The 27,971-nt window shown below is 31.8% G+C and overlaps 5 protein-coding genes across 5 annotated transcripts; 4 read left to right on the top strand and 1 right to left on the bottom strand.

Annotated features, from left to right (window-relative positions):
• Nucleotides 1-2,381: 2,381 nt before the first annotated feature.
• LOC126655482 (protein ACCELERATED CELL DEATH 6-like) lies at nucleotides 2,382-6,463 on the bottom strand. Its single transcript, XM_050349692.2, has 5 exons — nucleotides 6,004-6,463; nucleotides 4,815-5,135; nucleotides 3,628-4,172; nucleotides 3,263-3,337; nucleotides 2,382-3,068 (listed from the first exon to the last, which is right to left on the bottom strand). Exons 1-5 carry the CDS (start codon nucleotides 6,461-6,463, stop codon nucleotides 2,382-2,384), a joined length of 2,088 nt encoding a protein of 695 aa, XP_050205649.1.
• Nucleotides 6,464-8,026: 1,563 nt separating this feature from the next.
• LOC126654502 (zinc finger BED domain-containing protein RICESLEEPER 2-like) lies at nucleotides 8,027-11,303 on the top strand. Its single transcript, XM_050348390.1, has 4 exons — nucleotides 8,027-8,277; nucleotides 8,422-10,633; nucleotides 10,723-10,793; nucleotides 11,033-11,303. The coding sequence occupies exons 1-3, from the start codon at nucleotides 8,254-8,256 to the stop codon at nucleotides 10,776-10,778; spliced, it is 2,292 nt and encodes a 763-aa protein (XP_050204347.1). The 5' UTR covers nucleotides 8,027-8,253; the 3' UTR covers nucleotides 10,779-10,793; nucleotides 11,033-11,303.
• A 336-nt stretch (nucleotides 11,304-11,639) lies between these two features.
• LOC126654892 (uncharacterized) lies at nucleotides 11,640-14,066 on the top strand. The gene is made up of 4 exons (XM_050348889.2): nucleotides 11,640-11,875; nucleotides 12,008-12,166; nucleotides 12,644-12,862; nucleotides 13,692-14,066. The coding sequence occupies exons 1-4, from the start codon at nucleotides 11,687-11,689 to the stop codon at nucleotides 14,031-14,033; spliced, it is 909 nt and encodes a 302-aa protein (XP_050204846.1). The 5' UTR covers nucleotides 11,640-11,686; the 3' UTR covers nucleotides 14,034-14,066.
• Nucleotides 14,067-20,421: 6,355 nt separating this feature from the next.
• LOC126656107 (uncharacterized) lies at nucleotides 20,422-23,252 on the top strand. The gene is made up of 4 exons (XM_050350593.2): nucleotides 20,422-22,086; nucleotides 22,233-22,487; nucleotides 22,699-22,818; nucleotides 22,894-23,252. Exons 1-4 carry the CDS (start codon nucleotides 21,022-21,024, stop codon nucleotides 22,942-22,944), a joined length of 1,491 nt encoding a protein of 496 aa, XP_050206550.1. The 5' UTR covers nucleotides 20,422-21,021; the 3' UTR covers nucleotides 22,945-23,252.
• A 2,383-nt stretch (nucleotides 23,253-25,635) lies between these two features.
• Nucleotides 25,636-27,522, top strand: LOC126655484 (pentatricopeptide repeat-containing protein At2g20710, mitochondrial-like). Its single transcript, XM_050349694.2, has 2 exons — nucleotides 25,636-26,013; nucleotides 26,235-27,522. Exons 1-2 carry the CDS (start codon nucleotides 25,636-25,638, stop codon nucleotides 27,330-27,332), a joined length of 1,476 nt encoding a protein of 491 aa, XP_050205651.1. The 3' UTR covers nucleotides 27,333-27,522.
• The last annotated feature ends 449 nt before the right edge of the window (nucleotides 27,523-27,971 follow it).

Genomic DNA, 27,971 nt, shown 5'->3' on the forward strand with positions numbered 1-27,971 from the left:
AATTTTTTTCCTTTTCTTTCTCTTATTTTCTTTTTCTAAATAATATCATCTTCAAGTATGTAATTTAATTTTAAAGATATACAATCAATTCTGAGTTATTATAATTTATTTTATAATTTGATTTTTTTTGTTTTAGTTCTAGATTTAAAAAAGCTGCAATAAAAAATAATACATCAAAAAAAATTATGACAAATAAATATTTTTTCACAATTTATGTTAGTTTCAGCTTGCAATTAATTATAAAATGGTCATTTTAGTTTCAAAAAAAATAATCCTCAAAAAATGATTTTTTTTATATTTTTTCATAATATTATCATAATTTTACGAACTTTATCATAACCTTAACATAATTTTATCATATCACATTATCATACTATTATCATCACATTATCATTTTTAATAATAATAACCTTATCATCACATTATCATAAACCCATCATCATATTATTATTTTTAAAAATAAATATTCTTAATAATTTATGTTAATTTCAGCATGTAATTAATTAAAAATTGATTATTTTAATCACAGATTACAAAATATAAAAAAAAATATGTAAAAAAAATATTTTTTTCATAATATTATTATAAAAGCAGCAGTGATATTATCATCTCGGTATCATAATTTTTCTATAAAAAATTATTTTTCGTACATTATCATACTATTATCATGAACTTTGTCATACTATTATCATAACCTATTCTTATAAAAATTATCATAACATTATCATAATATACTTTATCATAACATTATATCATAAAATATTATCATAATATTATCATCACGTACTTTATCATAATTATATCATAATTTTTTATCATAAACTTATCATATTATTATCATAACATTATCACAATATACTTTATCATAACAATATCAAAAATTATTATCATAACATCATCATGACGTACTTTATCATAACTATATCATAACCTTATCATATTATTATCATAACCGCGTAATATTATGGTATTGATATGATAACATTATGATACAGTTATGCTAACATTAATGATACCGAAATGATAATCAAGCATTTTTCTTGACAGAAAAATCGTTTTTCTCTGCAGTGTTATGATAATGATATGATAACGTCATAGTGATAACAATATGATAATCAGGCGCTGTTTTCTGCAGAAAATCGTTTTTTCTGCAGAAAATCATTTTTTTCATCATAAAATCGTTTCTAAAGCAGATTTTCAAATCTTAAACTAAAAAAAATTAAGAACAATTATTTTAGATCTGAGAGTTAAAATAAATCATAATAATCACCAGTACGAGTTAAAAAAATCGCTAAAATATGGAAGAACGGGGGAGTGAAAACGAAACGAAGGCGGGGCAAAGGCGGAGCAACGGCGGAGTAATGGTGGATTGGCGAATGCGGAGCAATGGCGTGATAAAAAAAATGAAGAAGAAGAAGAATTTGGAGAAGAAGAAAAAATGGAGGAGAATAAGAAGAGAGAGAGAGAGAGAGAGAGAGAGAAAAAATCTGAGAAAAAGGGAGATACACATGTGAGAGTATAAATAAAATGCTTAGAGTAAAAAAAATAATAAGAAATAAGTATTATTATAGTAAAAAAAGATTTTAGAGTAAAAAAATAAAAGTGCTGAAAAGGTGAGGTATTTTTTCTATCTTTTCCTTGTTGAGGTATAATTTACTATTATTTTAGAAAATAGAGTGTTTTACCTAATTTTCTAGAGCATCAAAATATTGTCTTTTTAGTTTTGGTGACTAAGATTTGTTTTATTTAGCAAATTTTAATATTAATTTAAATTAGGCTTTTCTGATAAAACATTAATACATAAACGACAGCTGTAATTTGACATGTGGTAATTAAATTGTGATAGTTTTATCTTTAAATTTTGTCTTATATATATAATTTCATTTTATAGAGTAATTTAAGATGATGAAAAAAGTTGAATAATGTCTAAAATGAAAAGTATAAACATGGTTTTAAGGATCGGACCGGGTTAGCCTATTCAACCGGTTTAAGTGAGAATCAAGGGCCAGTCTTGTTTGATTCTTTTTAAAAATAAAAAAAACGGTTTTGACCTTTTTGAAACAAAAAAAGTCACACGTATTATTAACTATTAAACCGATTAAAGCATAAAAATGATTTCAATATCTTCATTTACTAGTCATACTTTTTTCATTTACTAATTTTTCAGTCCATTAGCTAATAAAACTTATATATATTCAGTTTATATATCTATGTTGGTTAAATCAATTGTAAAACATGATTTAGTCGTAAACCGATGGACACAGTTTAACCACCGATTCGACTTAATTAATTTAGAGATGAACATACAACAATAATAAAGTTATTTATGTATGAATTGTGTACATGTAAAAGAAAAAATGAGTTTGATGCAAGAGATCAAGCTACGTTGTTCTTCTCCTTACAAACATGCCTGACAAACACACTAAAAACTTTTGGACAATAAAATAACTCACAGACATAATGATATGTTCGAATACAAAATATGCAAAAAAAACCAAGATATAGAAGAAAGGTAAGAGCAAATTTTCAAGCATTTTGCTTGCAGTAGGGGGCACCATCAATGGAATAAAAAGCACCGTGTGTATAATGAAGAAGATAGCTCCAACCATGAATATAGAACCGAAGACAATCTCGATTTTGACTGCATCAATGGCTAGGGCAAACAAAAATGTCATGAACATTTGATAAATAGCGACGCCCACCAAATACGATGCTAGCGATACGATAAAAGTTGACAGTTTTGTGTCAAACAATTGCACCCAGCAAAGAATTATAGCGGCGGCCACGGAGAAGTTCAAAGCCAACAAATCAAATAGGAAGTAGAAATGTAATAGTATATTGCTGGTTGAATCCAATTCGTATGCACCACCGCCACCAGCAGCGCTTTTTGGAACTTGGCAAGCACCGTTAAAAGCTGCGCCGGAGACAAGAACTGCTGCTACTAGAAGAACGTTTATCCGGCCATTGAGATCTTCTTTCGATATTGGCTTATGTTTAAAACCATGAAAATGATCCATTGGTCGTCTTAGATTCTTCCCGTAGAAGAATAAGATCGCATATGTCATCAGCTGGTTTTATAAAATCCATAAATCATTAATAAATTAGCAAATGAACTAACATATAGTCAATGTAAAATGATAATATGAAATTTCTACGTAAATATATATAAAATATTGCACTGCATCTGCTCCAAATTAATAGTAAAAAAATTTGATAAATAATTGTTAGAAACGTAATTTTCTGAAATTAAAAATAAACATACCGATCCATAAGCATCCAATTCTTTACATTCTTTTGAAACTATCCTCTCACTGCTTTTAGTGTCGCATAGCTTGTTCTAATATAAATGAAGTAAGAAAAGTTAGCTACATCGATCATGGTTGCTATAAGCCTATAACTATGCAAGAAGATGCATGGTTATATGCTATATTTACAAGAAATTACCACCTGAGCATCAAACTGTTAAGTCGTGACTTTATTTTTTCCACCAATGCTCTCTCTTCTCCAATTATATATAAAAAAAATTGAAACGATCCAAAAAAAATCACGCATGAATAAAATTTATAGTTCTGTACTCAACCGTAAAACCTAAGGGCTAAATATAAGTTTTGAAAAAATAGGTTATACCTTTAGTTCTTGATCATTTTCCTCCGCTTCTTTAGCTAATATGAGAGCTTCAACATAAGGTGTCATGTTTTGATTATTAAGAATAGAATGGTCAACTTTATTAGCTTTTGCAAGAGCAAATACGACCATAGGATAGCTTTTCTGTGTAGCCAAATGCAGAGGAGTATTTCTATTCCCGTCCTTCTCATTTACAAGGTGACTCAAACCGGAGTTCTTCAGTATGTACTCCACCACTTTTGTCTGGCCATTCTCCGCCGCCACGTGGACGATGTTCTGACCTTTCCGGTTAACAAACTCTGAGGCATTATAAGGCCATTGTTTAAGCAACTCTTGAATTACTTGCAATTGGCCTACTTTAGATGCGACATGAATCGGGTAATTTCCTTGTTCGTTCTGTTCGATTGCACCATCGTTGTACTCTTTGAGGAAGAACACGACTCCTTTAAGATAACCAAAATATGCTGCGTAATGAAGTGCGTTATTTCCTCCAATATCCTTGCCTCGTAATAGTACTGGTTTTATTTCTTTTATTTGTTCTAGTATTTCTGAACTTGCACATAAAAAAAATGAGTTAATATAAATTCAGACTCGAACCGAATTTATTGAAAATTAAAACCGTTCAAATGAACCGAACATGAACAGACTGGATGAATAAAAGTGATCCATTAATCATGTATCGGTATCGTTATAACATTTTGGAATTTAAAACGTATTTTTGTTTCAAATTATAAGACCGAAGAAGTTTTGATATATGAGCGTAATTAAGTTGAGCTGAAAAAATATCAAATTGGTACTCGACTCAACTTTAAAATTTAAAACTTGAAACTCGATCAAACCTAATCGAGCTTCATAAGAGTTCAAGCACGAATTCACTAAAATAATTGAATTTCGAACTCAAATTGATTATTTATATAAATATTTTAAATTAAATTTTAATATAAAAATAAATGTATTATAAATATGTATATAAAAGATAAAAAGGTAATTAATTAAATTAATTAAAATTTAATTAAGTTCGCGAGCTTATTGAATTGTCAAGTATTTTAATGCTTGAACTCGACTCAGTAAGTAACTCAAGTAGCTTAAACTTAAACTCGTCTTGATTAATATCAAATCAATTTTAAGAATTTTTCGAGTTAATTTTGAATGGTTCGCAAGTTGATTCAATTCTATACACATTCTTTTACCTATCCGTCTATGCTTGACAGCAGCATGAGCCGGAGACAATCCTTGTAGCTTATGAAGTGATGCAACGCCATCTTTAACTATTGCTTGCAAAAGAATGCCAAATATTTCCTTATCCCCATCTTCTGCCGCTAAATACAACGGCGACTTACCTTCTTTAATAATTTCTCCGTCGCGAAAACTTTCCCGACCTTCATTATTCTGATAATACGCTAATTCAGGTTCGAACCAGCGGATGTGATGGGCTACATTGGATTGTTTATTTATCACTGCTTCGTGCAAAGGAGTATTTCCTTTCTCATTTCTCATCTCCAACAACACACCTATAGCGGCGGATCCAGAAAAAATAAATTATTAAAAAGAGTAATAGTATAAAGTTTTGTACATTGATAATGTTTTTAAAAATTTAAATTTATTAGATGAACCATTATCATCAAAAATCTCATGTAAATCCGCTCATATCCATCACTAGGGATATGTATCGGTAGGTTACCGAGATTACACAATCCAATTATAATCAAACTCAAATAATTATTTGATTTGATCGACTATTTTGGTTAACCGAAAATGAATTTATTAACAGCAATTATAAAAAATAATTAAATAATATAATTTCTTATTACATACTCTCCCGTCTCATAAATATAGAAAGAGTTATTATTTTGTCCCACAAATCTAGAAAAAATAGTAATATTTAATGTTAATTTGAAAAAAAATTATCAAAAACCCTCATAATTATGTAGGATGGGTATTAAATTTAATGGCTACATATATAATGATCACTCTTGAACATTTTAAAGGGTATTCTAGAAATAATTTAATAAATTAACTATCACTAATTAGTTTTTTAATGCTTGTAAAAGCGCTATTTTTTCGAGTTTTTGGGACGAAAGAAGTACTAATTTAGATAAATTGCTAGTATTTAAGTCCCAAAGAAAAAAATACTTAAAATTCCTGAAAATATTACATTTTTTATGTATAATTTGGTTAATCTAGTTGGTTCGGTATAATTTGAAAGTTTGAAACTAATACAAATTAGCCAAGCTTTTATAACCGAATCAAATTAATAAAAAACTGAATCTAACCGAATTAACCAAAAAATTAAAACATAGTCGAACTAAATTAGTCCAAATTTCGAACCAAATTAAGAAGTCAATTTGGTTCGATCAAACGATTAATGCACACTCCTACCTGCGGCCGCCTTGTACTTCTCCATATAAACATTGACTAGAGTCGTCAATGTTTCCACCATTCCGGCTTTGGCCGCGAGATGAGCGGCCGTATCGCCCTGAAAATTTGCACGAGTGATCAGCTTGGGAAAGTGAACAGCCAGAAGTTCCGTTACGTTCCTGCTACCGGAGCTGGAAGCAACATGAAGCAGAGTGTTTCCTGAAGGACTGAGTTGATTGAAAATGGCAGTTACAGAAACTTGATTCTGAGCTGAAACCCATTCAAGATCATCTAGAATGGCATCGGCATTGTCGTTCTGTGCAGACTTATATAGCCTGTGATTCATCATTTTGGTTACTCCGAGCCCGAGTCGAGCATCCTGATGATCATCAGGCTCCGGGTATTGGTATTTTTTCAGGGTCTCGATCCTCTGATGTCTCAGCCTCCATGCTGGATCTTTTGTGTTTGTAGTTGAACCCATAATTCTGAAATTAAATGACTCGAAATTGAAGTGGGGTTTATATAATTTTTGTATTAGATTAATGATCAGCTTTATAGTGAGGCAATTTGCAACATATAATTAATTATAATTAAAAGGGAATGAGATACTTTGACACTAATTAACTCTCTCTTTTTTCCATGAAAAAGCAAGGAATAAAAAATTAATTTATTTTGTGATGGAGAAGGACAATGCAAGAATAAATTAATACTACTCATTGCCATGCATACTCATATAATAAAAACCTAATCACTCAAAAACACCTCTTTTTTTTTAAATTTTATTTGTTTATGACTCATCTTCAAAATTTTCACTTGTAATCACTTTTCCAATTTTTACATTCAATAATAGCTATCCATTTAAATTGGACTAAAAATAATAATTTAAATAAACCTCTAATATAATTTTATTTTTGAAATTAATTAATTATGATAAAAATAAAATTAGAATGATATGCAGTAATATAAATTTTAAACTTTTTTCCACCCCAACTTGAACAAGTAGCTATAATTAAAAGTGGACGGGAAATTGACTAAAACAATAGAAATTTAGGGAACGGGAAAGACAATAAAATATAAAAAAAAACAGATAATCAAAGTCGTATAGTTTAAGAACTCTAAAATAAATTTAGCCTTTTTAAAATCTATTCTTTTTTATTATATAATTGCAAAAATATGAATTGACTTTTTCTGGACCAATATTGATTGACCAAAACTATTTGCAAATATACGTGAATTGCAAAATATATTAACTAATTAAAATTATAGTAATTATATATAAATTAAAATTAATTTAGTTGTGATTTTTTTATTTTCAAATGAAATTACAACTATCCAAAGTAATTTGTACAACACATGACTAAAAATCAAGATTAATAGTGATTATTATATCTTAGTCAATATGGAAACTACTTACATAAAAAATGAAATAATATTCTCATTCATATATAATCATAAAATTATAAGGTGAGAGAGCTAAAATAAAATAGATACATCATACACATCACACTTTAGATGGTTAATGAAAAATAATTTTAAATACTTTATACTTAATAATTAAATTTTAAAATATATTTTATTCCTTAATTTGTTTTAGTACATCTATATAGTTCTGGGTTATTATTATACAATATCCTCATTTTCCGCTTTTTTTTTTTAATTCAAGCATATTCTATCAAACTTCACACATCACGATTTTTCCTTCATATTTTTCATTTTGTAGCATTTATAGCATAAATGATTTATCCAACGTTGTTTTCAAAACGGCTAAAACGATGCCGTTTTTGTGAAAATAATATTTAATTAGGGTTATGGGATGAAAAGTTTGTAAAAATGGATATGTGATGTGACATAATCTTAGTAGATTGTGTTTAAATCAAAAAAGAAAATACAAAAAATTAGGATATTTTACGATAATAATTCTAGTTTACATAACATACCTCACTTAATTAAAAATTAAAGAAACTTTTTAGTTTAGGGGAATTTAAGCTAAGATTCTCGTATACCTGAGACTTCCAACTTGACATTTTAAAAAGAAAATAATTTATATACAAAAATGGCGGGAAATAATATACTTCGGTAACCGAAGTGCGCCGATAATTTCACCAGAAACCGAACCGAAGTTCACCGAAAATTTCATCGGAAACCGAAACCGAAGTGACCGAGAATTGCAGAGAGGAATTTTTTTAACAAACGGCAACGTTTCTTCTTTGTTTCATTTCTATATATACACATTTTGCCCGAGATAAAACAAAACCAAACCCTAACTTCCTCATGAATATTGAAATATCGCCGTCGGTAAGTAACTCGCCGTTTTTCTTTTCTCCGCCGTTAACCGGCAGTTAATTTCAATCCACCGGTGAATACTTTAAAGCAATTTTAGCTTACTTTGCTGCATTTCTGTTTATTTTGAGTTAATTAAGTTTTGATTGCTTTTTTCAGATGGATACTGATGAGAGGAATGAACTCAGTTTACAGACTACTCAGAGTGAGAATGAGGAAGCTATATCAGGTGGAGGATCAACCTCAAAATCAAAGCAACCACTTCCACCGCCACCACCGGCGACGGCGCCTGTTGTTCGTCTTTGTAAAAGGTCAAAATCTCATCCTTGTACTAGAAAAGTTACTCAACATACAGCTCTAGTATGGGATCATTTTAAATTAATCAAAGGTACAAATGAAGGTGAAGGTAATAGGGTTGCTTGTGATTATTGTGGTATAAATTATGCTTATGATTCAGAAAACCATGTTGTTCTTGGTCATATGAGTGCTCATTTGTATCACAAATGTCCTAAGTATCCTTATAGGGTTAATAAAAGGAAAAGGGCTTTGTCTTTAGAATCACAAAGGGATGAGGAATTAGAGGAAGGTGGTTCTAGTACTAATCTTGCTCTTAGGGACAATAGGGTAATTGATGTCGAGGCTATTACATGTGCCCTTGCGAAAATGGTTATAGTTGATGGGTTGTCGTTTGGCGTTGTGGAGGGAGAAGGATTTAAGACGTTTTCTCATGCTTTGGAACCGAGGTTTGTAGTTCCTTCTCGTTTTGATGTTGCTAGAGATTGTATGAGAATTTGTAAGGAGGAGAAAGCGAAACTGAAAGATGTGCTCGAGTTTCAACGTGTTTGTCTTACTGTTGATACTTGGAAGTCTGTTAAGAACATGAATTACATGTGTCTTGTTGCTCACTGGATTGATAATGAGTGGAAGTTGAACAAAAGAATTTTGAACTTCCGTGTTGTTCCTAGTCTTAAGGGGGAAATAATCGGGAGGACAGTCGAGACATGCTTGCTACAATGGGGCATAAATGAGATTTTCACTGTCACGGTTGCTAATGCAAACTCTGATGATGGTGCTGTTAGGTATTTGAGAGAAAGAACTGGATATTGGTACAGTACCATTATGGGACATGAATTCATGCATGTGAGGTCTGCCACGAAGATTTTGAATCTTGCTGTGAAAGAGTTTGTAACTGACTTTCAAGAATCAATTGATAAGATTCGTAATGCAGTGAAATTTGTCAGGTCGTCTCCTAGTAAGCTGGAAAAGTTCAAGAGATTTATGTGGTTTCGTAGAGACTCAACTAAGAGGCTTCCCTATGTTGACATTGAAGCTAGGTGGGATTCAACCTATAAAATGTTAGAAACTGCTGAGAAGTGTGAGAAATCTTTTGAACGTCTAAAGGAGGATGACCCAAACTATGTTTTGCACTTTGAAGGTGATGAGGATATTGTGGTTGGATCCGAAGGAAGGAACAGGGAAGTAAATAACACTCAGCCTCCCAATGAAAATGATTGGACGAATGCCAGATGTTTTGTCAAATTGTTGGAGCATTTTCATGATGCAGCATTGCAACTTTCAGGCTCTTTACATGTCACATCAACTTCCTTTTACCATGAGTTTGTGTCATTGCAACTTGAGCTACTTGAATTGAGTAGAAATGGAGATGGTATCTTGAATTCTATGGCTTTGCACTTAAAAATAAAGCTTGAAAATTATCTGGGTAATCCTGATAATATCAACCCCATGTTATTTGTTGCTATAGTTTTAGATCCTCGTTATAAGCTGGTAAATATGAAGTATTGTTTTGATCAAATTTATGATAGCGCAAGGGCTAAACAGATGAGTCAGAGAGTGGAAGACACTTTGACTCGAATGTATGATCACTACCGATTATTGAGTTCCAATGCTCATCTGCTAGCTAAAAGTTCGAATGCAGCTTCTAATGAGACGAGTTCTGATGAGCTTGAAGAGGGTCGCTTTACTGTAAATACCATGAAACGGGAGTACAGAAGGTATTTAAAAGAAAAAAGGGAGAAGCTAGCTAATTCGGATGTGTTAAGGTATCTATCTGTGGATTGTGAAACCATGGATGATCATTTTGATATTCTGGAATGGTGGAAGGTCAATACACCTAAGTATCCAGTTCTCTCCCAAATAGCTAGAGATGTATTGGCCATTCCAGTTTCTACAGTTTCTCTAGAGTCAGCATTCAAGATGGATAATCATGTACTGGATCCATTTAGGAGTTCACTGCCACCATTGATGCTAGAAGCTCTTATGTGTGGTCAGAATTGGTTGAGACCTGCATCACATCCAATTGATCTCCGTGAAACTATGGATGAACTAGAAAAATATGAAGAAATTGAATCAGGTAACATTTGAATAAACATGCTTGCTTATGCTAATTTACATGAAATATGTGCTTTCATTCATTTGTTTAATGTGTGCTCTCTTTCTCAGAATTCTCTGGATTAAGTTCGGCCATGACTGCAGATTTATGCTACTTATATGATTAACTATCTCGGTTGCTGGTAAGAGTTCCATTTTCCATGAAAGCATTTTTAAGTTTCTTTTCTAACATCTATTATATATTTAAAAATACTTTTGGAAAAGAATTCCCTTTCATTGGTGTATTAAGAAATGAACAGACGGTCATCACGGTCCCTAGAGTCAGTGTCAATTAACTCACGCTCATCAATTTTAATCAATTAGGGGTAATACTCTCTAACGCGTTCATGCTGTACGACTAACATGGAGTCTTTATGTGCAGGGAGACTGAAGATGGCTGATGAGTCTGCACTGGTTTACGGATCCGTTCTCTGAATTGATTTTGGTTTTGCTATGTATGAAAATACATGTTTTGCCCATGCTCAAGTCATGGAAATCATAAACTATGTTATTTCTTCTATGTTCCCAGTAATCTTGAAAGTTATTGACATGTAGCTCAGACAAAACACTTATGCTTTTGCTACCTCTTTTGTTGCTTCTATGGATGAAACATTACATTTGAAGTTTTAGTCACTGAAATTGTTTAGCCTGTAGACTTGAGTTGTTTTTATTGCTATAGTTTCGGGTTGAATTATTATCACGACTCGCGCTAGGTCAAAATGACTGTTTTTTCCCTAATTGTTGAAAATTTATTATTTTTCCCATGACATTTTAGCTATTAGATAACTGAAATTTATTTATAAAATTCAGTTAAAGTGAATGAAAATGTTATTAAAAAGGTGAGAGTAATTAACTTGTAATTTATAGTTATCCATATTTAGTTAATATTTTAGGCTAGTTGAGCAGTCTAAAATATTTTAAATAATTTTTCTTATTCTAATTAATTTACTTAAATAATTGAACTATATTTTGTATTCAGCCAAGAAGTAGTTGATGAGGTGATAATAAACTTAAAAAAAAAAACAGGATAAATGAAATGCTGCTAGCTCTTCGAGCACCAAAACTGGGTGTTTTACCCTCCAAAATTGGCATTAATTTCAACAAACAGCAAATTTTACATCCAAATCTTCACTATTCCTCTCCCATTCTTAAGTCTAGTCTCAGCTTCAAATGCTCTCTGCCTTGTTATTGCATCAAAAACAGGCTTACTGATAGCTCCACTGAGGTACACTCATAGTATAATTCTAATTCTCAGTCAAGTTAAAAAACTGTATATTTGGTAACCAAGTGCGGTTAATTTTGATGGGGAAGCTTTTGTTTTTTTACTGTTATTGATTTTGGGATTAATTTTGAGCAGGGTTTTTCAGTGCTTTCATCAGAAATTCCATGGGAAAGAGAAAATATATGGAGCATTATGGCTATGTTTATGTTCAGTTTGCATATTCCATTGGGTTTTGGAGGCTTGTCTATAGTTGCCTATCTACTGCACCAATCGGTTCTTGATCCACAAACTGAGGTGAGTCGGTTTTGTGAAATTTTTATACTCATTTCAACAGGGATGTAACCAACTCGTGAGCTACTCTAGATTGACTAAAAAGTACTCTGAAATCGACTCGATTATTATCTAGTCGTGATCGAGTTCGAGTTACTCAAGCCAACTGCCGAATTGAGTTCGAGTTTAGTAATATTCTGCTGAAGAGGCTTGCTAATCGAATAGTTTAATTAATTGAGTCTAGTCGAATTTAATGAAGTCTAATCATGAGTAACCCTTAGTTTTTATATTATAAAACTTGATGAACTTGATTGGGAAAAGTTTTGAGTATTGAATTTCATAGTCGAGTCGAGCTCAATCTTGATTAGTGTTTTAGCTTGTCGGCTCGATTACAGACGTAGTATTAAGCTTTGTTCTTAGAACTATCTAATTAATCAATATATTTTGCTTGAATGGATTATCACTGCTCTAATGCATTTACATTTGTTGTTCTTAATGCAGATATTATCATTGCTGATCCTTCAAATTTTGGAACTCATTGGTGTCCTAATTCTGCTTAGCACCACTGCCAAGCCAGAAAAGAAGCTATTAAACTTCTTCAAATCTTATGAGTACTCTAAAGACAGGAGCTGGTTGGTAGCAACATTACTAGGTTTCGGGTCTTTAACTTTATTGGTGTTTCTCACATCTTTTCTGGCTGATGTATTGGTTGAACCTAAGGTTAGTTTCTCATATTTATTTGTTTTTCGTTGTTAATTTTAAACTTTTTGTACATAACAATGTGTTTTGACAATTGTTGGATGAACCTTTTACGAGACTTGGTACTAAGCTGTCTTTTACGGAAACTTCTCAAGTCGTGCGTTTCGGCATTTTGTTGTCATTTTCAAAAACGTTTTTAGAACTCCGAAATTCTATATTTATAATCTGTTATTATACAAATGTTGTGATGTCTTTTTCTATTTCGACGTTTCTCATTTAGCTATATCTGTTTTCCTACTATATGTATTATAGATGCCAAGTTATGAGACTTGCTCATGCTTAATTAAGATATATTTCACCTAAACTTATAGAGTCTTACATTTTGACATCTCGTTTTAATTCTCAAAAAACGCTTTTGAAACTCTGAAACTTTATATTTATAATCTGATTCTATACTTATGAAAAAGTATTGTCTGTATCGGCGTTTCCCATTTCGGCATATTTCCGTTTCTTGTTTCAATTCGTTTCAGAGTTTCCGTTTTCTGTGCTACATATATGCTAAGTTATATGACTTGCTCATGCTCAAGATATATTGCACCTTAACTTATCGAGTCTTGCGTTTTGGTATACTGTTTTTATTTCCGAGAACACTTTTAAAACTCTGTAATTCGATATTATAATATTTCCTATGGAAACTATTATAATTTATATTGTCGTTTCCGCTTCAGAGTTTCGCATTTCCATTTCACATTTCGTTACGTTTCTCGTTTCGGCGTTACCGTTTCCGTGCTACACAGATGCTAAGCTAGACAATATCTGCTTAAGTTTCTCATTATGTAATTTGTTTTAGGATGTGAACAACCCAATCTTGAAGGAGATTCTACTGAGCAACACCACATCAAAAACTGCCTGTGTGGTGGTTTACTGCTTTGTGACACCTCTACTGGAAGAAATTGTTTACAGAGGATTTCTGCTGACATCTCTAGCCTCAACAGTAAACTGGAAAACAGCAGTTTTTCTCAGTTCAATTGCATTCAGTGCAGCTCACTTTTCCGGTGAGAATTTTATACAGTTGGTTATAATTGGATGTGTTCTTGGTTGCTGTTATTCTTGGACAGGAAACTTGAGTTCTTCCATTGCTGTACATTCCTTGTATAATGCTTTCACTCTAATTATAACCTTAATGTCTTAATTTTGAGGCTTAATGATCTACAATTTTCAGACCTTTGTGATTCTTTTAGGCATTTACAATTACAGGTCCCTAAACTATACTATTTTCAATTATTTGCCCTTAAATTATTAAAGTTAGCGCGCATTTTCAAGTCCTTAAGACAAAAATAACTTTGTTTCATTACATTCGAAAATGTAAATTTTTAACTTGAACATTTGCTTTGGTGAAAAATCTGAAAAGAACAAAATTTAATTTAAAGTAGTACAGTTTAAGGATTTTAAAATAGATAATTTTATTTTTTATCGGTTTTAATTAAATTTTTGTATTGATTGTAGCTTAATTTTTAGTATAATCTTAATTTTATTTTATTTTATTTTAATTATAGTTCAACAAAATAATGTATAGGAGACAATATCAGGTCGGCATAATCATTCTGATTGAGGAATTCATGAATATTCCAAGTTAATGGTCCAGTACAGTTGTCCCACCTCATGAATATTCCATGTCTACTGAAGTATACGCAAAGGGTCATTATGGTCCTAAAATTTGTGTGTCGTCAATTAACTCGCGTTTAATTATCATAATCAATTAATAATAATATGCCTTTATTTTTAACCTACAAAACACATATGAATTGGTAAAGCGCTCTTTTAATTTAAATGAGGTTACAGATTCGAACTCTACTTATATATACAGCCGTTTAAAATTTGGAAATAAAATATGCCTCCCGTAAGGTACATACACTGTTTGAGTGGAAATTAGTCTAAATGTGAAAGTATTAAATGTGATGTTTTATAGTTAAGACCCGTTCAACAAAAGTAATGAACCGTGTACTAAAAACAATTAAAAATATGATTATACAAAATAGAATAATTTAGGAATCAACATCATCCGATTATATTTATAGTTATACTTATTTGAGCTAACCCCAAAATTTTTCATTTTTGAATCAAATAACCCAAAATTGTATTTTTAGATCGCGTAAAAAGTAATTAGATACTTTTCTAATTGTTGCAATATAATTATTCTAAATTTATATTTTGAAATAAAAATATAACTTATGGGGTTATTTGACCAAAAAATGAAGAGTTTTGGGATTAATTGCTCAAATAAATATAAATTTGGTTAGATGATTCCGTTTCACAAGTTCAAGTGGCGTGTTGATCTTTTATTTAATAATATTTAGCTGCATTTAAACGAATATATATATTTTATTTATTTTATATACAAAATTAATTGTATTTATTAAATTTAAATTCGATTAACTTCCCGTTGTGTCTTATCTAAAATTGTCATGACTATTTTATAGAAAAGCCAGCTTTTTTTTACCTTTATTTTCTTCTTAATTTTGTAACTCTAGCTAATGAGCTTTTTTTTTTGGTAAGTCCATCCGGTTTCCAAGGCTTCGCCCTGACTAATCCGGATCCGACCTGTGTTGCACACCTGGCATGGTGGTTGAGTCTTTCGGTGGGAATTTCTGCATTCACAAGGATTCGAACCCGAGACCTTGCTTAATCGGTATCAAGCCGCTTACCACTTGAACCAACTCCCGTTGGTAGCTAATGAGCTTTTTTTCAAAGAATTATTCTTGCAAAATATCTGTTTATTCTCGGACATATTTATCCAACCTTGAGCCCACAAATCGGGTCTAATAAAAATGATACGGGACCCACTCACTATAACGGTCTAATGGCTGACAAAGCCCCACGTGTACTAGCTTAGCTATTCCCCAATCACGCTGGATAATCACTTATTAGAAAAAGAAAAAAAGAAAAAACGTGTTACCCACTTGATGCTCGCCACGTATACATCAAATGCGCTGGATTCCACGCGAATAAAAGATATCGAGCAAAGAGTCAATCCGGCCCTTAAACTTATATTTCAAAATCCAATAAGTCATTTTAACTTTTTATTAGTTAATCCAATCCTCAAATTTGTAGTTTAAGATCACATAAGTCATTTTTTTTATTTTTTTAAACTCTCTTAGTTTTGATCAAATAACTTCTAGTTTGTATATCACAAATATGTGACCTAATTAACCCCGAGACACAAGTTTGAGGAGTAATTAATTTTGGGATTGTTTTTTTTTAAAAATATTTGGTGACCAATTGTTTTTCATTTTCGTTACCAAATTTTCATTTTTTTAAACAGAGTTTTCGAGCCAAAAATTTCTCAGGTGACAACTAATATTTATTTTTTATTTACCTAAAAACATGTCATGTATGCACAATTTATTCTAAAAATTCCTATACGAAATAAAATTATACATATATTTCAAAGTAAAACTATAAAAATCTGATTGACACATGTCAGAATCCGGCTGTCACGTATGCATTTTGTTAAAAAATTAAAATGAAAAAAAATTAGTTACCAAAATGAAAAAATAGCGGGAGTTTGCATGTCCTTGGGATCAATTGCTCCAAATTAAAAGAATTAATTGACTAAAAGATCTATTAGACTGCAAAATACAAATTTAAGGATCTAGTTGAACAAAACAATTAAAACGTATTTATTTAATATGAAATATAAATTCGAGGATCGAATTGACCCTTTGTTCAAATAAAATCCGGATGAGTTTTAGGGCTAGGCTGTGTTAGTAATAACACCTGTCTTTTTTTCCCAAACAATATTTTCTTTCTCTATATATATCCCCATATTATATTTTCTACTGCTTGTAATTTCTCTCATTGAAAACAAAACAAAATTAAAATATTCTCCGGTTGAAGAAAAAAAGATGGGTGGGTTCGAGCATCAAGTGAAGGTGAGGGCGGCGGAGCTGAAGATTTTCTTCAAGAAAGGGGTCAAGATTGTTAAGAAAGGCTGGTTCAAAGTCAAGCATTTGAAGCGTTGATTTGTATTTTTTTAAATTATAATTTGAATGATTAATTAGGTTATGTTTCGGTTCCAAACCCATTTTTTGTTTATGCTTTTTTTTGGGTGTATGATTTTGATTTTATGTAAAGAAACAGTTATGGAGATCTGATTTCTTTTAATTTGATGTGTTTTTTTGATTTTTTGTTCTAATTGGAGTTCTTATATTTTTTTTTTAATTTTGGTTTAGTTTGATCTAAAATATTGCAGAAATTGTGGTGGATTTAGTGTTTCTATTTGGTTTGAGATTAATTTGTGTGGTTGTTATCAATTTGTTAGTTATTTGGGTAAGAACAAAGGTGATTGGTTATTTTCATCTTTAATTGTTTTATTAGGGTTTAAAATTATGAATCAAAATCAGGGTATATAAATTTATTTGACCTATGTTTGGTTTGTTATAGTTAATTGTTATTCCGTATAGAATTAAGTATCCATGATAATTATAATTATATGAAATTGTATTTTCATGTTTGGTGGATTAATATTTTTCAAAAAATAAAAAATAATTATTCTATTGCTTAATGTGATGAATTGGATGATTGACTTACTATTTTAGGGGTTGGAGTACTGAAACGAAAACCAATCGAATCAACCCGAAAAAAGTTTGTTTAATTTATTTATTTTCATTTATTTAATATTTTGATTTGATTTTTAGTTTTGAAAAAAAAAATCAAATTATATAAACAATATTTTTTTTTGAATAATATACTTAGTTCTATAAATGCTAAAAAAATATATTATACTCACCTAAACTAATGGTAATTTTAGTATTGAAGCGTCTATACTAAGCAATAGATTTTTTATAAATATAGAACTAAGAATATTTATTACTTAAATTACGTGAGTATATTATATTTTTTAGTTTAATTTTTAAAGTTACGATTACTTTTTGTTCTTATTTTTGAAAAAATAGATTTTCTTTTTGTATTTTATTAAAATAAAAATGAAACTAAATTTTATGTCTTTAATTTAGTTTAATTTAGATATTTTTGCTACCGAATTGAACTCACCTAAAGTATTGACTATATACCCTAGCCACAAAGCAAAGCATGACCCACTATTTGGGATGAAACTATCCTAAGATTAGAGTAGGTTTTAGTCCGGCCGACATCAATTTATTTTCCTTTTATATAGACTAGTTTCGCATTACGTGCTATGCACGTGGCTCGTAACGTAACTCGTCAATGAACATATTAGTAAATTTATTATAATTATGTCAATTTTTTATTTATAATTAATATTAAATTAGTTAATTTTTTTTATAAAAGTAAATATAATATATTCGGTTATTAAAATTTTTTGCATACTGAATTTATTTTTCTTTTGATTTTATAATAACCATAATTAAATAATTAACTTAATTTTATTAATAATATCTTTAAAAATAATAAGATAGAAATTTAAATAATATTATATTGTCCAAATACAGTATTTTAATTTTGTAGTTCAATCAAACTAAAAGATAGGTATTCCTACTAATTTGGAGACAATTTAGTTATTTTTTACATACTAAAAACTAAATTGGAGATAATTTAGCTACCTATTCTAATTAGGACTTTAATTACAATAGTGATTAATTAAATAACTAATTAGTTAATGACTATAAAACCTTTATTTTTTAATAGACTGAAAAGGATTATTCAGTAAATTTGCCTGTCCACCCCCCATCCGTGCTTTTATATATAGTATAGATATAGAATTTGTAGAAAATTTAGAGTTTTTTTTTTATAATTAGAGAGGGAGAGCGTTTATGGGAAGAAACGAACTCATGACTTTATTGTCTAGAACTTATATTATTTGAGTTATAGTTCATTGGTGTAGAGAATTTAGAGTTAAAGAGAGATTAAATCTTGATTATTGAAAAGTTAAAAGTATACTACAAATTAAACCTGAACTATAAAAGAAAATTTTAAATCCGTGGCTGCCCACTATTGCCAAGGCTGAGATTTTTTTTTTTCCAAAGTTAGAATATATTAATGAAGATGTAAATACAAACAATGAAAGTCATATCACAAGGATCTCAATATGATCTTTTAAATTTGAACAACCAACTACTAAACAACAATCCAAGATAAGCAAAAATTAATCGAAAATAAAGATAAATCTATGACATGAATCCCGATAAATTTAACACAACAAAGAACTATGTTCCCGTTGGACGGGGTACTTAGATCATCCTTTTTCCGATTTGACAAGAAATCCGCTCTATCCGACGAATCTTAGCATTTTTGATTCATCTTCAAGAATATTCTAAAGAGATAGATTTAAAAATCTTTCCAATATTTAGATTTACAAGAACTTGGATGAAAAGTTCGAACAAACACTAAATAGTTTTGAACGATCTACAACATCGGATCAAAGAGGTAAGAAAACAAACCATAACAATTTATTTCATAAGATAAAATTTCAAACCATAAAAAACATCTTAAAAAAAAGTCTTATTCAATCAACAAAGAGTAGATCTATACTAAATAAAACTATGGGCGGAGAGAAGATGATTTTCCGGTGACCGGAAAAATCATCTTCTCCCACTCTCACCAAGAATAAGATGAAGAAGATGAACTTTGTTTAGAGAGAAAAGAGAGCAAATTTTGTTGAGAGAGAAATTAATTGGCAGCTAGTTTTTAATTCCCAAGGCTGAGATTTACGTACTATAAAATTTGCAACTCTTAATTCAAATTATACTTTCTATCTGTTTCCTATTAAAGGAAAGACCCTTCACAAATCTATTTTAAAATTAAAGACAATTAAAGAAATACCTCATTCCTATGAAAAAAAAGAACCTCATTCAATTTTTTTTTTTTAATTTATCAAATCTTATTAAATCGAATATGAAAATAAAATAATTATTTGTAAAAAAATCAGAATAATTAAAAAACTAAATCTGATTACCTGACATGAAACAGACTAACATGCTGAATTTATTTGTTTTTAACTAAATCAGGAGATATTTTTAGGTAAACTCAGTCCAGCACGTCATATGTGGACTAAGCCTATCACATTATGACACGTCATTAAAATGATGACAATATTATAATATTCTTATTCAAAGGTGTAAATAAGTAACAAACAAATTTAAAAGATTGTCATCATCTTAATAATGTGTCATAATGTGATAAACTTAGTCTACGAATGACACGGTGGACTAAATCTACCTAATAATTTTTCATGAATCAGATTAATTAAATTATTCATTCAATTAATTAAATTTTACTAATTCAGTTTAAGTAAACTCTTTAATTATGACTAAGATGTGGATAAATAAAGCCAAAAGATGCTACCCAAACAGTTAAGAAGAATAACTGTAATTAATTAATTAATTAATTAAAAATTACTCCAAGCAATTAGGAGGAACCTAATCCAGAAATTCGAATCTATTTCCTCTCTCTACCTAACATTAACAAACACTAATCCCAATTATTCCATCACTCAATCCTCACCTTCCACCATCACCGCACACACTAAAAGTCTGCACATCCAACGGCCCACATGACTCCGATCTAATCCAAATAAAAAAGAAAAAAACTACTGTATACTTATATCAACACACAACAGTCTCGTGTTTTTCTCTGTGCAGTTAGTTAAAGAAGCGGTTTTCATTTTCTTTTTCTTTCGTTTTCTTAGCTATTTTCTTACTATCCAAACAGAAATTAAAATTTTCTTTTCAAGTTTAATCAAAGAAGAAATGGAATTGATCTCAATGGAGGACACGTGTTATCATCTCGCTGTTATTCCATCAATGGCTTGCGTTTCTCTCTCTGTTGCTGTACGGACTCGACGGTCTCAACCACCACCGAATTCTCCTATACGCACCACGTTACGAATATGTAATGCCGCTAGTAACTAAACTAATCTTTTTTTAGGTTTAATTTCTTTTGTGTTAGTTCTATTGCTTTCAATTTCAAGAATTTAAGTTTGAAAAATTAGGGTTTTGTTCTTGATTCCGTTGTTTTAAGTGGTGAATTCCTGTTTCTTGTGGAAATTTGAAGAAATTGGTGAATTGTTGTTGAGTTAGGGTTTCCATCATGTTGTTCTTGAATTTAGAGTTTTCCTGCTTTTGAGGAAAAATTGAGATTGATTTAGGGCAAATAGTCTGTGTGGAATTTGAAATATTTTTGGCGGGAAGTGTTTTGGTTGGATGGCTGGAAGGCGGGAGTTAGGGTTTCCAAATACAGGTGGTCGTGCAAGTAGCTTGAGAGAGCAATTAGCTAGAAAAACTCTTAAGAGTGTGAGATCTAAAGGACATCCTTATGTGGAACTTCGTGAGGATGGGAAGTGTTTCGTGTTCTTTTGCACATTGTGTCTTGCGCCATGTTACAGCCCTCCTGTATTGTTTGATCACTTGAAGGGCAAGCTTCATACTAAGAGGTTATCGACTGCTAAGCTTACTCTCTTGAAGGAAAATCCTTGGCCTTTTAGTGATGGTGTCCAATTCTTTAACAATTCTACTGAGAATGATGAGCATTTACTCATTAAGAATGATAACAAGTCGTTAGCCAATGATAATAGCAACCTTGCTATTGTTAAACATGCTGGAAATGGGAAGCCTGCTGCTGATGAGAATGTTGGATGTGACGAAGATGCAAATGACAATGGAAGACCATGCGATTTGGTTATTCAAGATATTCTTATTAGAGATGACCTTTCTGATTTGAATGCAAGATTTATGGGTTTTGGACAAATCGCTGCAAGGTTTATTGAGACAGATGGCAATTTAAGTGAGATCAGTCGGATATGGTGTGAATGGTTGGGGGAAAGTGTTCCTGAAAATAAGGAAAAGGACAAGGTCAAGGTTGTGGATCATGAATTTGCTGTTATTACATTTGCTTATATTTGCAATTTGGGAAGACCGGGGTTGATTGACGACGATGATGATACAAAGTTGTTGCTCCCATCTGGTCCTGCTCAAGAATGTCATAAGGAGGAGGGGAATAATAGGAAAAGGAAAAAGTCATCTCCTGATCCTGAGAATATTAGTGGTCCTCCTACCAGATTGATGTTGGATCGACATGATCATCAGCTTCTTCCTTCAACGTCTAAATCTAGAAAGAATGCTCGACGAGAGCTGAGACGTCAAGCTCGCATAGCTGCAGAGAGAATTTGCGACATCTGTCAACAAAAGATTCTTCTGGAGAAAGATGTAGCAACTCTGGTGAACATGAAGACTGGACAACTCGCTTGCATTGGCAGAAATTCATATGGGGTAATATTTTTAAGATTACTTGATGTTTCTGCAATATTATGAGTCACTGCTTCCTTTTGATGTGTATGGTGTACGGCTGTTTTAATCATTTGATTGTAAGCAACAATAGAGACTTGGTTAACACTGTTTACTATTTTCATTTGTAGCAATTTCATGTGTTCCATACTTCCTGCCTCATACTCTGGATACTTCTCTCTGAATATGAAATGGCTAAAATTCAACCAGTCAGTGCAAAAGAGAGAAAAAAGTCAAGGAGAAAAAATGGAACTAAATCTACTGAAGCGGGAAAGGGGAAACTTTTCAACTGCCAAATTGGTTCAGTGTTCTGCCCAGAGTGCCAAGGCACCGGTGCTACACGTGAGATAGAAGCGCGCGAGCTGCCAACTATTTATCTTCCAGAGGTTTCTTTCTGTCTCTCGTTGATGTGATTCATTCCATTTATATATGAAGTCTTCCCTTGCTTTTGGCATTCTATGTGAAGCTGGTGAAATATTTAGAGTTCCTCTCTTCAATAGGATAATCAACTTATAGGTCATATTAAAAATGATAATCTAAAACTGAAGCAAATAAGATTAATTAAACCTTTTCGGGGGGTCTCTTTTGTATTATCAGATGTTCAAGTACAGAATCAAAGTTGGTGAGGGGCGAAGAGCATGGATGAAAAGTCCTGAAATGGTGGAGAATTGTTCAATTGGCTTTCATTTTCCTTGTCCGTCAGAAAGAGCAGTTCAGGTACTGTGATTTGAATTCTGAAACATGTGGCATTGAAGTCATTTGTTAACTTTATTCTTACTTTATTGCTTGCAGGAAAAGGTGTCGCCACTCAAACTGCTGCGTTTCTACAGAGCTGATGTATAGAGTTGAGCACAGGTTTCAGTTGCCAAACCTTTCATGTAGTTCACTTTAGTTTGTTCATAGATTATAGCTTTTTTGTTCTCTAGGAAAACTTCTGTAACTACCTGTGAAGATACTATTCATGACCCTTTTTAACACTCAACTAGATTTAGGTTTATGAGGTCATATATTTCTGTGGATATCAGTCTTGTAAATCGGTAAACTGATGCATTGTCTAACTGGGGCGTTCAAATAGGAGGGTGTACATTGCTGACATCTGTCTGCACCGTAAATGAATTGGAAACATTATCATCTGAGGATTGACTTTTGAATACTGAATATTTCTAATAATATACTACTATATGCAGATTATGTCATTTCTTTGTGATGTAAATACAGCTCAATTGTTTGATAATAAACTTTTCATGCTATGGCCACTATTTATTACATCTGTTTTAACGGAGTAGCCTCTGTTTGCCTGTCTGGCCTGATACGAACTCGAGGTTTATAGTCCATAGTTATTCTGTTAGGTATTGTCGTTAGGGGTGAGAAAACGGTCAGTTCGACTTTACATGACTATGAAACAGTACGGTATAGTTTTTTTTTTTTATTTGTTGGTGCGAAAAGCCAAAAACCTGGTGCACCATGAGTGTTTGGCCACATGTTCATGAATCTGAAATAGCTATCTGCTTTGGTCAACTAATAATTTATTCACAATTGATGATGTGTACTTCTATAAAGTCAATGGTTTTACGTCTGCATAGATGGGGACTCATTGTCCAGCTGACGGAGTTAATTGAATAATAAGTATTCACAGTTAAAGATTTCAGGACATTCAACCATTTGCCTTTACTAGCAGTCTTGGAAAAAATAAGTAGCCGATGGGCTGTATATGAGTTGGGTTACTCTCGAGTTATTTGTGATCCACTCGAAATATTCGAGTTTAATCTTCAGTTGACTTCGAGGATTTTGTAAAGAGATTCATGTAGTTGGCGAGTCTAAATAAGTCTCTTACTTATAATTTATGTTTTCTTTTACTTTATTTAGCTTTTTATCTAAATTTATGCATGTATCATCGTAATTGGGTGATTCTTATTCTGTGGTGATTTTTTTAAAATATATTTATGGTATTTTTTCTAAATTAGTTTTTCTTTATTTAACTCGAGCCTACTCTAGTTGCGTTCAAGTAGTTTGATTTCGAACTCAAGCTTAGAATTTTAATCCATTCAAATTCAAACTCGGGCTTATATATTACATTGGAGTTCGGATTTGGTATAACTCATGCTCGGCTTGTTTACATCCTAGCAGCCGGCTTATCAGAATTCTTGTTAACACCTAAAATGAGTGATAATACAAATTCATCAGAATTTTCCTACTCTATTCTTATTTTTTTTAACTGTCAGATTATTTTTGCCGGCAAATGTCAATGAAATATGACCTGTACTAAATCCCAGTTGACAAACCGGCCCATCTTTCGTGCATGCAATACCTGACCATTTCACAGCAGCATTTCCTTATATATATATAATCTTCTGCTCTTTATCACCCTATAGTTCTGAACTAAATGCAAAAAATGTCGAATTCAAGCAGCACCAAGATTTTCATCTACTTCCTTATTGCTCTAGCCATAGTTTTCGCTCTAATCAGAGGTTCCGATCAGGCTCGGCTGCTTCATCAGGAGAAGGTCTCAGGTTTCGCAACAGAGAATCCGTTCGACTCAAATAGAGTAAAGACCCTTTTCCCGATGCTACCGAAGGGACCTTTGCCAAGATCTGGACCTAGTCCTCTCATCAACTAGACGAACTTTTTCTACCATTGCTTGCAAATGATTTCGAGTTGATGATTATAGCTCAATTCCGATTGATACGCTCTCGTTTTCTTCCTTTCCTTTAGCTGTTCTTGGTTTTGCTCTGATAGGATATAGTCTGATTTATGTATACAGCAAGTTAAGCTTGATTAAGCCATAAGATAAGACATTGGCATGTAGTTAACTTTGTTCACTAATTTGATTTAAAGCTATGGTTCACCACTTCAATTCTTGTTGATGCAATCAATTCATGCAGACTTTTTTTTATTCTATTTATTATAATTCGTACCTTTAACTTGCATATTATGGTCAATTCAATTTAATATTAATTTTGTTATAAGTCAGCTCATTAAATTTATTAATTTTTATTAGGTAGTCTAAATGTATCAATTGTAATATTTTTTTTTGATAATTGGGGAGGGATAAAGATTTTGGATTAATTCATCACGATGGAAAAATTTAAAAAGTCGGTTTACAATAAAATTATTAACATATTTTACGATTATAACACGAACTTTTAATTTTTACACTTTGAAAACTATTTTTTTTTCAGTTTGAAATACAGATCGAAATTCTAATAAAACATACCAATGTGCGAGCATGAAAAGTGGAGGCTAGAGCACGCCACATCATAACATCGTCATCTTTTCAATCAAAAAATTGATCGATATTCCGATTAAAAAAAATCATAATTCATTTTTTAAAATTGAAAGTTGTGTGCTAAATTTGTAAAAGAAAAAAAATCAATGATTATAAACAGTTTAGTAGTAAATTGATAGTTTTAAAGTGAGTTATTTATATAAATCTAAATTAATTCATGTCGACAAAATAAATAAATAAATTCATGTAACTAAAGTATTATTTAATAAAAATTAGAAAATAAAAAAAAATTATAAAATTTAACAAATATGTTGAAGCTTTTTTTCCTGCTCTTGTCTGCATACCTGAGAGAAAATTTGCCACTTGCAAAGAAAATAAAAATGATGAAGAGACAAATTAAGCTTCATTTCTCAATCAATTTGATTTCAAGATCAAACCCACTTCCCAGGTTTTACTTCCCTTCATGGAATTTTTCAGCTTCACTGTTTTTCTCCACTCAAATTCCAAAAACCCATTTGAAAAAATCAAAATTATGCCGTAGAATTGAAGCTGTAATAGACCCAACAGCCTCAGTTATATCAGTTCTTGATGATTGGGTAAATGAAGGAAATACTGTACGGAAACCCCTGCTTCGTTCTATTGTTGACCTCATGAAAGATCGCAACCGTTTTAGCCATGCTTTACAGGTATGACTGATGCAGTGTGTTTTTTAGTTAAATAAATAATTGTTGGAAGTTTAGTTAATTGTTCAGTTAAGTTTACGCACACTTCATTCAATCAATGTGTCCTGTTTCAGAAACATTTCGGACACGGGTCCGAGTGTCCCATTTACCCGTGTCCGTGCTACCTAGTTTATAAATTTGACAATTCCAAATGTCAAATTCTGATTTTTTTTGTTTTTGTTTAGATATCAAATTGGATGGCTGATCGTCCATACATTAAATCAACACCCGATGATGTTGCTATTAGGTTGGAGTTGATCAGTAAAGTTTATGGATCAGCCCAAGCAGAAAAGTACATTGAGAATCTTTCAGATGAGCTAAAATGTTCCCCTGTCTATTGTGCTCTTCTCGATGCGTATGTGCGAGAAAAATCTGTTCGGAATGCAGAGGCGATTATGCAGGAAATGAGAGAAAACGGAATGGCAAAATCGGCTTTTCCTTACAACATACTTATCAACCTTTACGTTCAAATCGGAGACTCTGAGAAAATTGAGACATTGATAACGGAAATGGAACGAAATGGAGTCATCCAAGGTGCATCCACATTGAGCAACCTGATGGCTGCTTATGTTTCCGTATCTAACATTTCGGGTATGGAACGGATATTGAATCGAATAGAAGAGGATCCACAACTCGGTCATGATTGGAGAGTATATTCAGTGGCTGCAAATGGCTATCTGAAAGTCGGGTTGATTGATAAAGCATTGACAATGCTAAGAAAAATGGAGGACATGATGCCCCTTGAGAAAAACACATCAGCTTTTGATTTGCTTCTTAGTCTATATGCAAAGACTGGTAAAAAGGAAGAGTTTTACGTAGCTTGGAAAACATATAAGCCGTTAGTTGAACGAAAGGCGGAATCATTTATGTGCATGATTAGCTCTCTCTCAAAGCTGGACGATATTCGGGGTGCTGAAGAAATCTTTCGAGGATGGGAGTCCAAGTGCAAGATATATGACTTTCGAGTGCTAAACACGCTTCTTTCTGCGTATTGCCGAAAAGGGTTGTTTAAAAAGGCTGAAGCTGCTGTAGAGAAAGCTATGAAGGATAGAACAGTTTGTGCTAGCACCTGGAATGTATTGGCTATGGGGTATACAGAACAAAATCAAATGTCGAAGGCAGTCGAGATGTTAAAGAGATCAATATCAGTTGCGGAACAAGACTGGAGGCCGGACTCTGCTACTTTGACCGCCTGTTTAGACTATTTGGAAGAACAAGGAGATATTGAAGGAAAGAAAGGAATTTTAAAGTCATTAAACACATTGGAACCTGTTATTGACTGATGATATTGCCACAAATGAGAAAACTGAGAGAGATCTTGTTATGACTGAAGATCAATAGTAACAGATGGAAATTACCTGAACCGAATGATTATGTTCAAGATCAGGTCAAGCAATATGTTAGGGAAGAACTGAACTGGACTGACCTCCGGTTTACGGTCGAACAGGTTGAACTGGCCGGTCAAGTTTGGTTTTTAAAACACTGCAGTCAAGTTCGGTTTTTAAAACACTGCAGTCAAGTTCGGTTTTTAAAACACTGATTTTATGGCGTAAATACAGACATTTCTACTTTTTTTTATATACTTTTGGTTTATTGACAAAATAAAAACACACTTCACCAAAAAATTCCATTTAATAAAGGCCAAATATTGTAAAATGGCAAACCTTTCACAAAAGTCAGACATGCGTAGAAGATGCATAGAGTAATCCTAATCAGTTTAGGAATTAGAGTTATTAGTATCCTATTTTTATTATGTTTCCCGTTTATTTAAAAGTCCTAATTAAGTCAGTATTCCTTATTAGAGTAGGATTATATTTCCTGTTTATTTAAAGTCCTAGTCAAGTCAGTAATCCTTATTAGAGTAGGATTTTGAGGTATGTTAACGAGTGATCCTTTTCCTATATATAGGGGGGTCAATATCA

The sequence above is a fragment of the Mercurialis annua genome, linkage group LG7 (assembly GCF_937616625.2).
Source record: "Mercurialis annua linkage group LG7, ddMerAnnu1.2, whole genome shotgun sequence".
Classification (NCBI taxonomy): domain Eukaryota; kingdom Viridiplantae; phylum Streptophyta; class Magnoliopsida; order Malpighiales; family Euphorbiaceae; genus Mercurialis; species Mercurialis annua.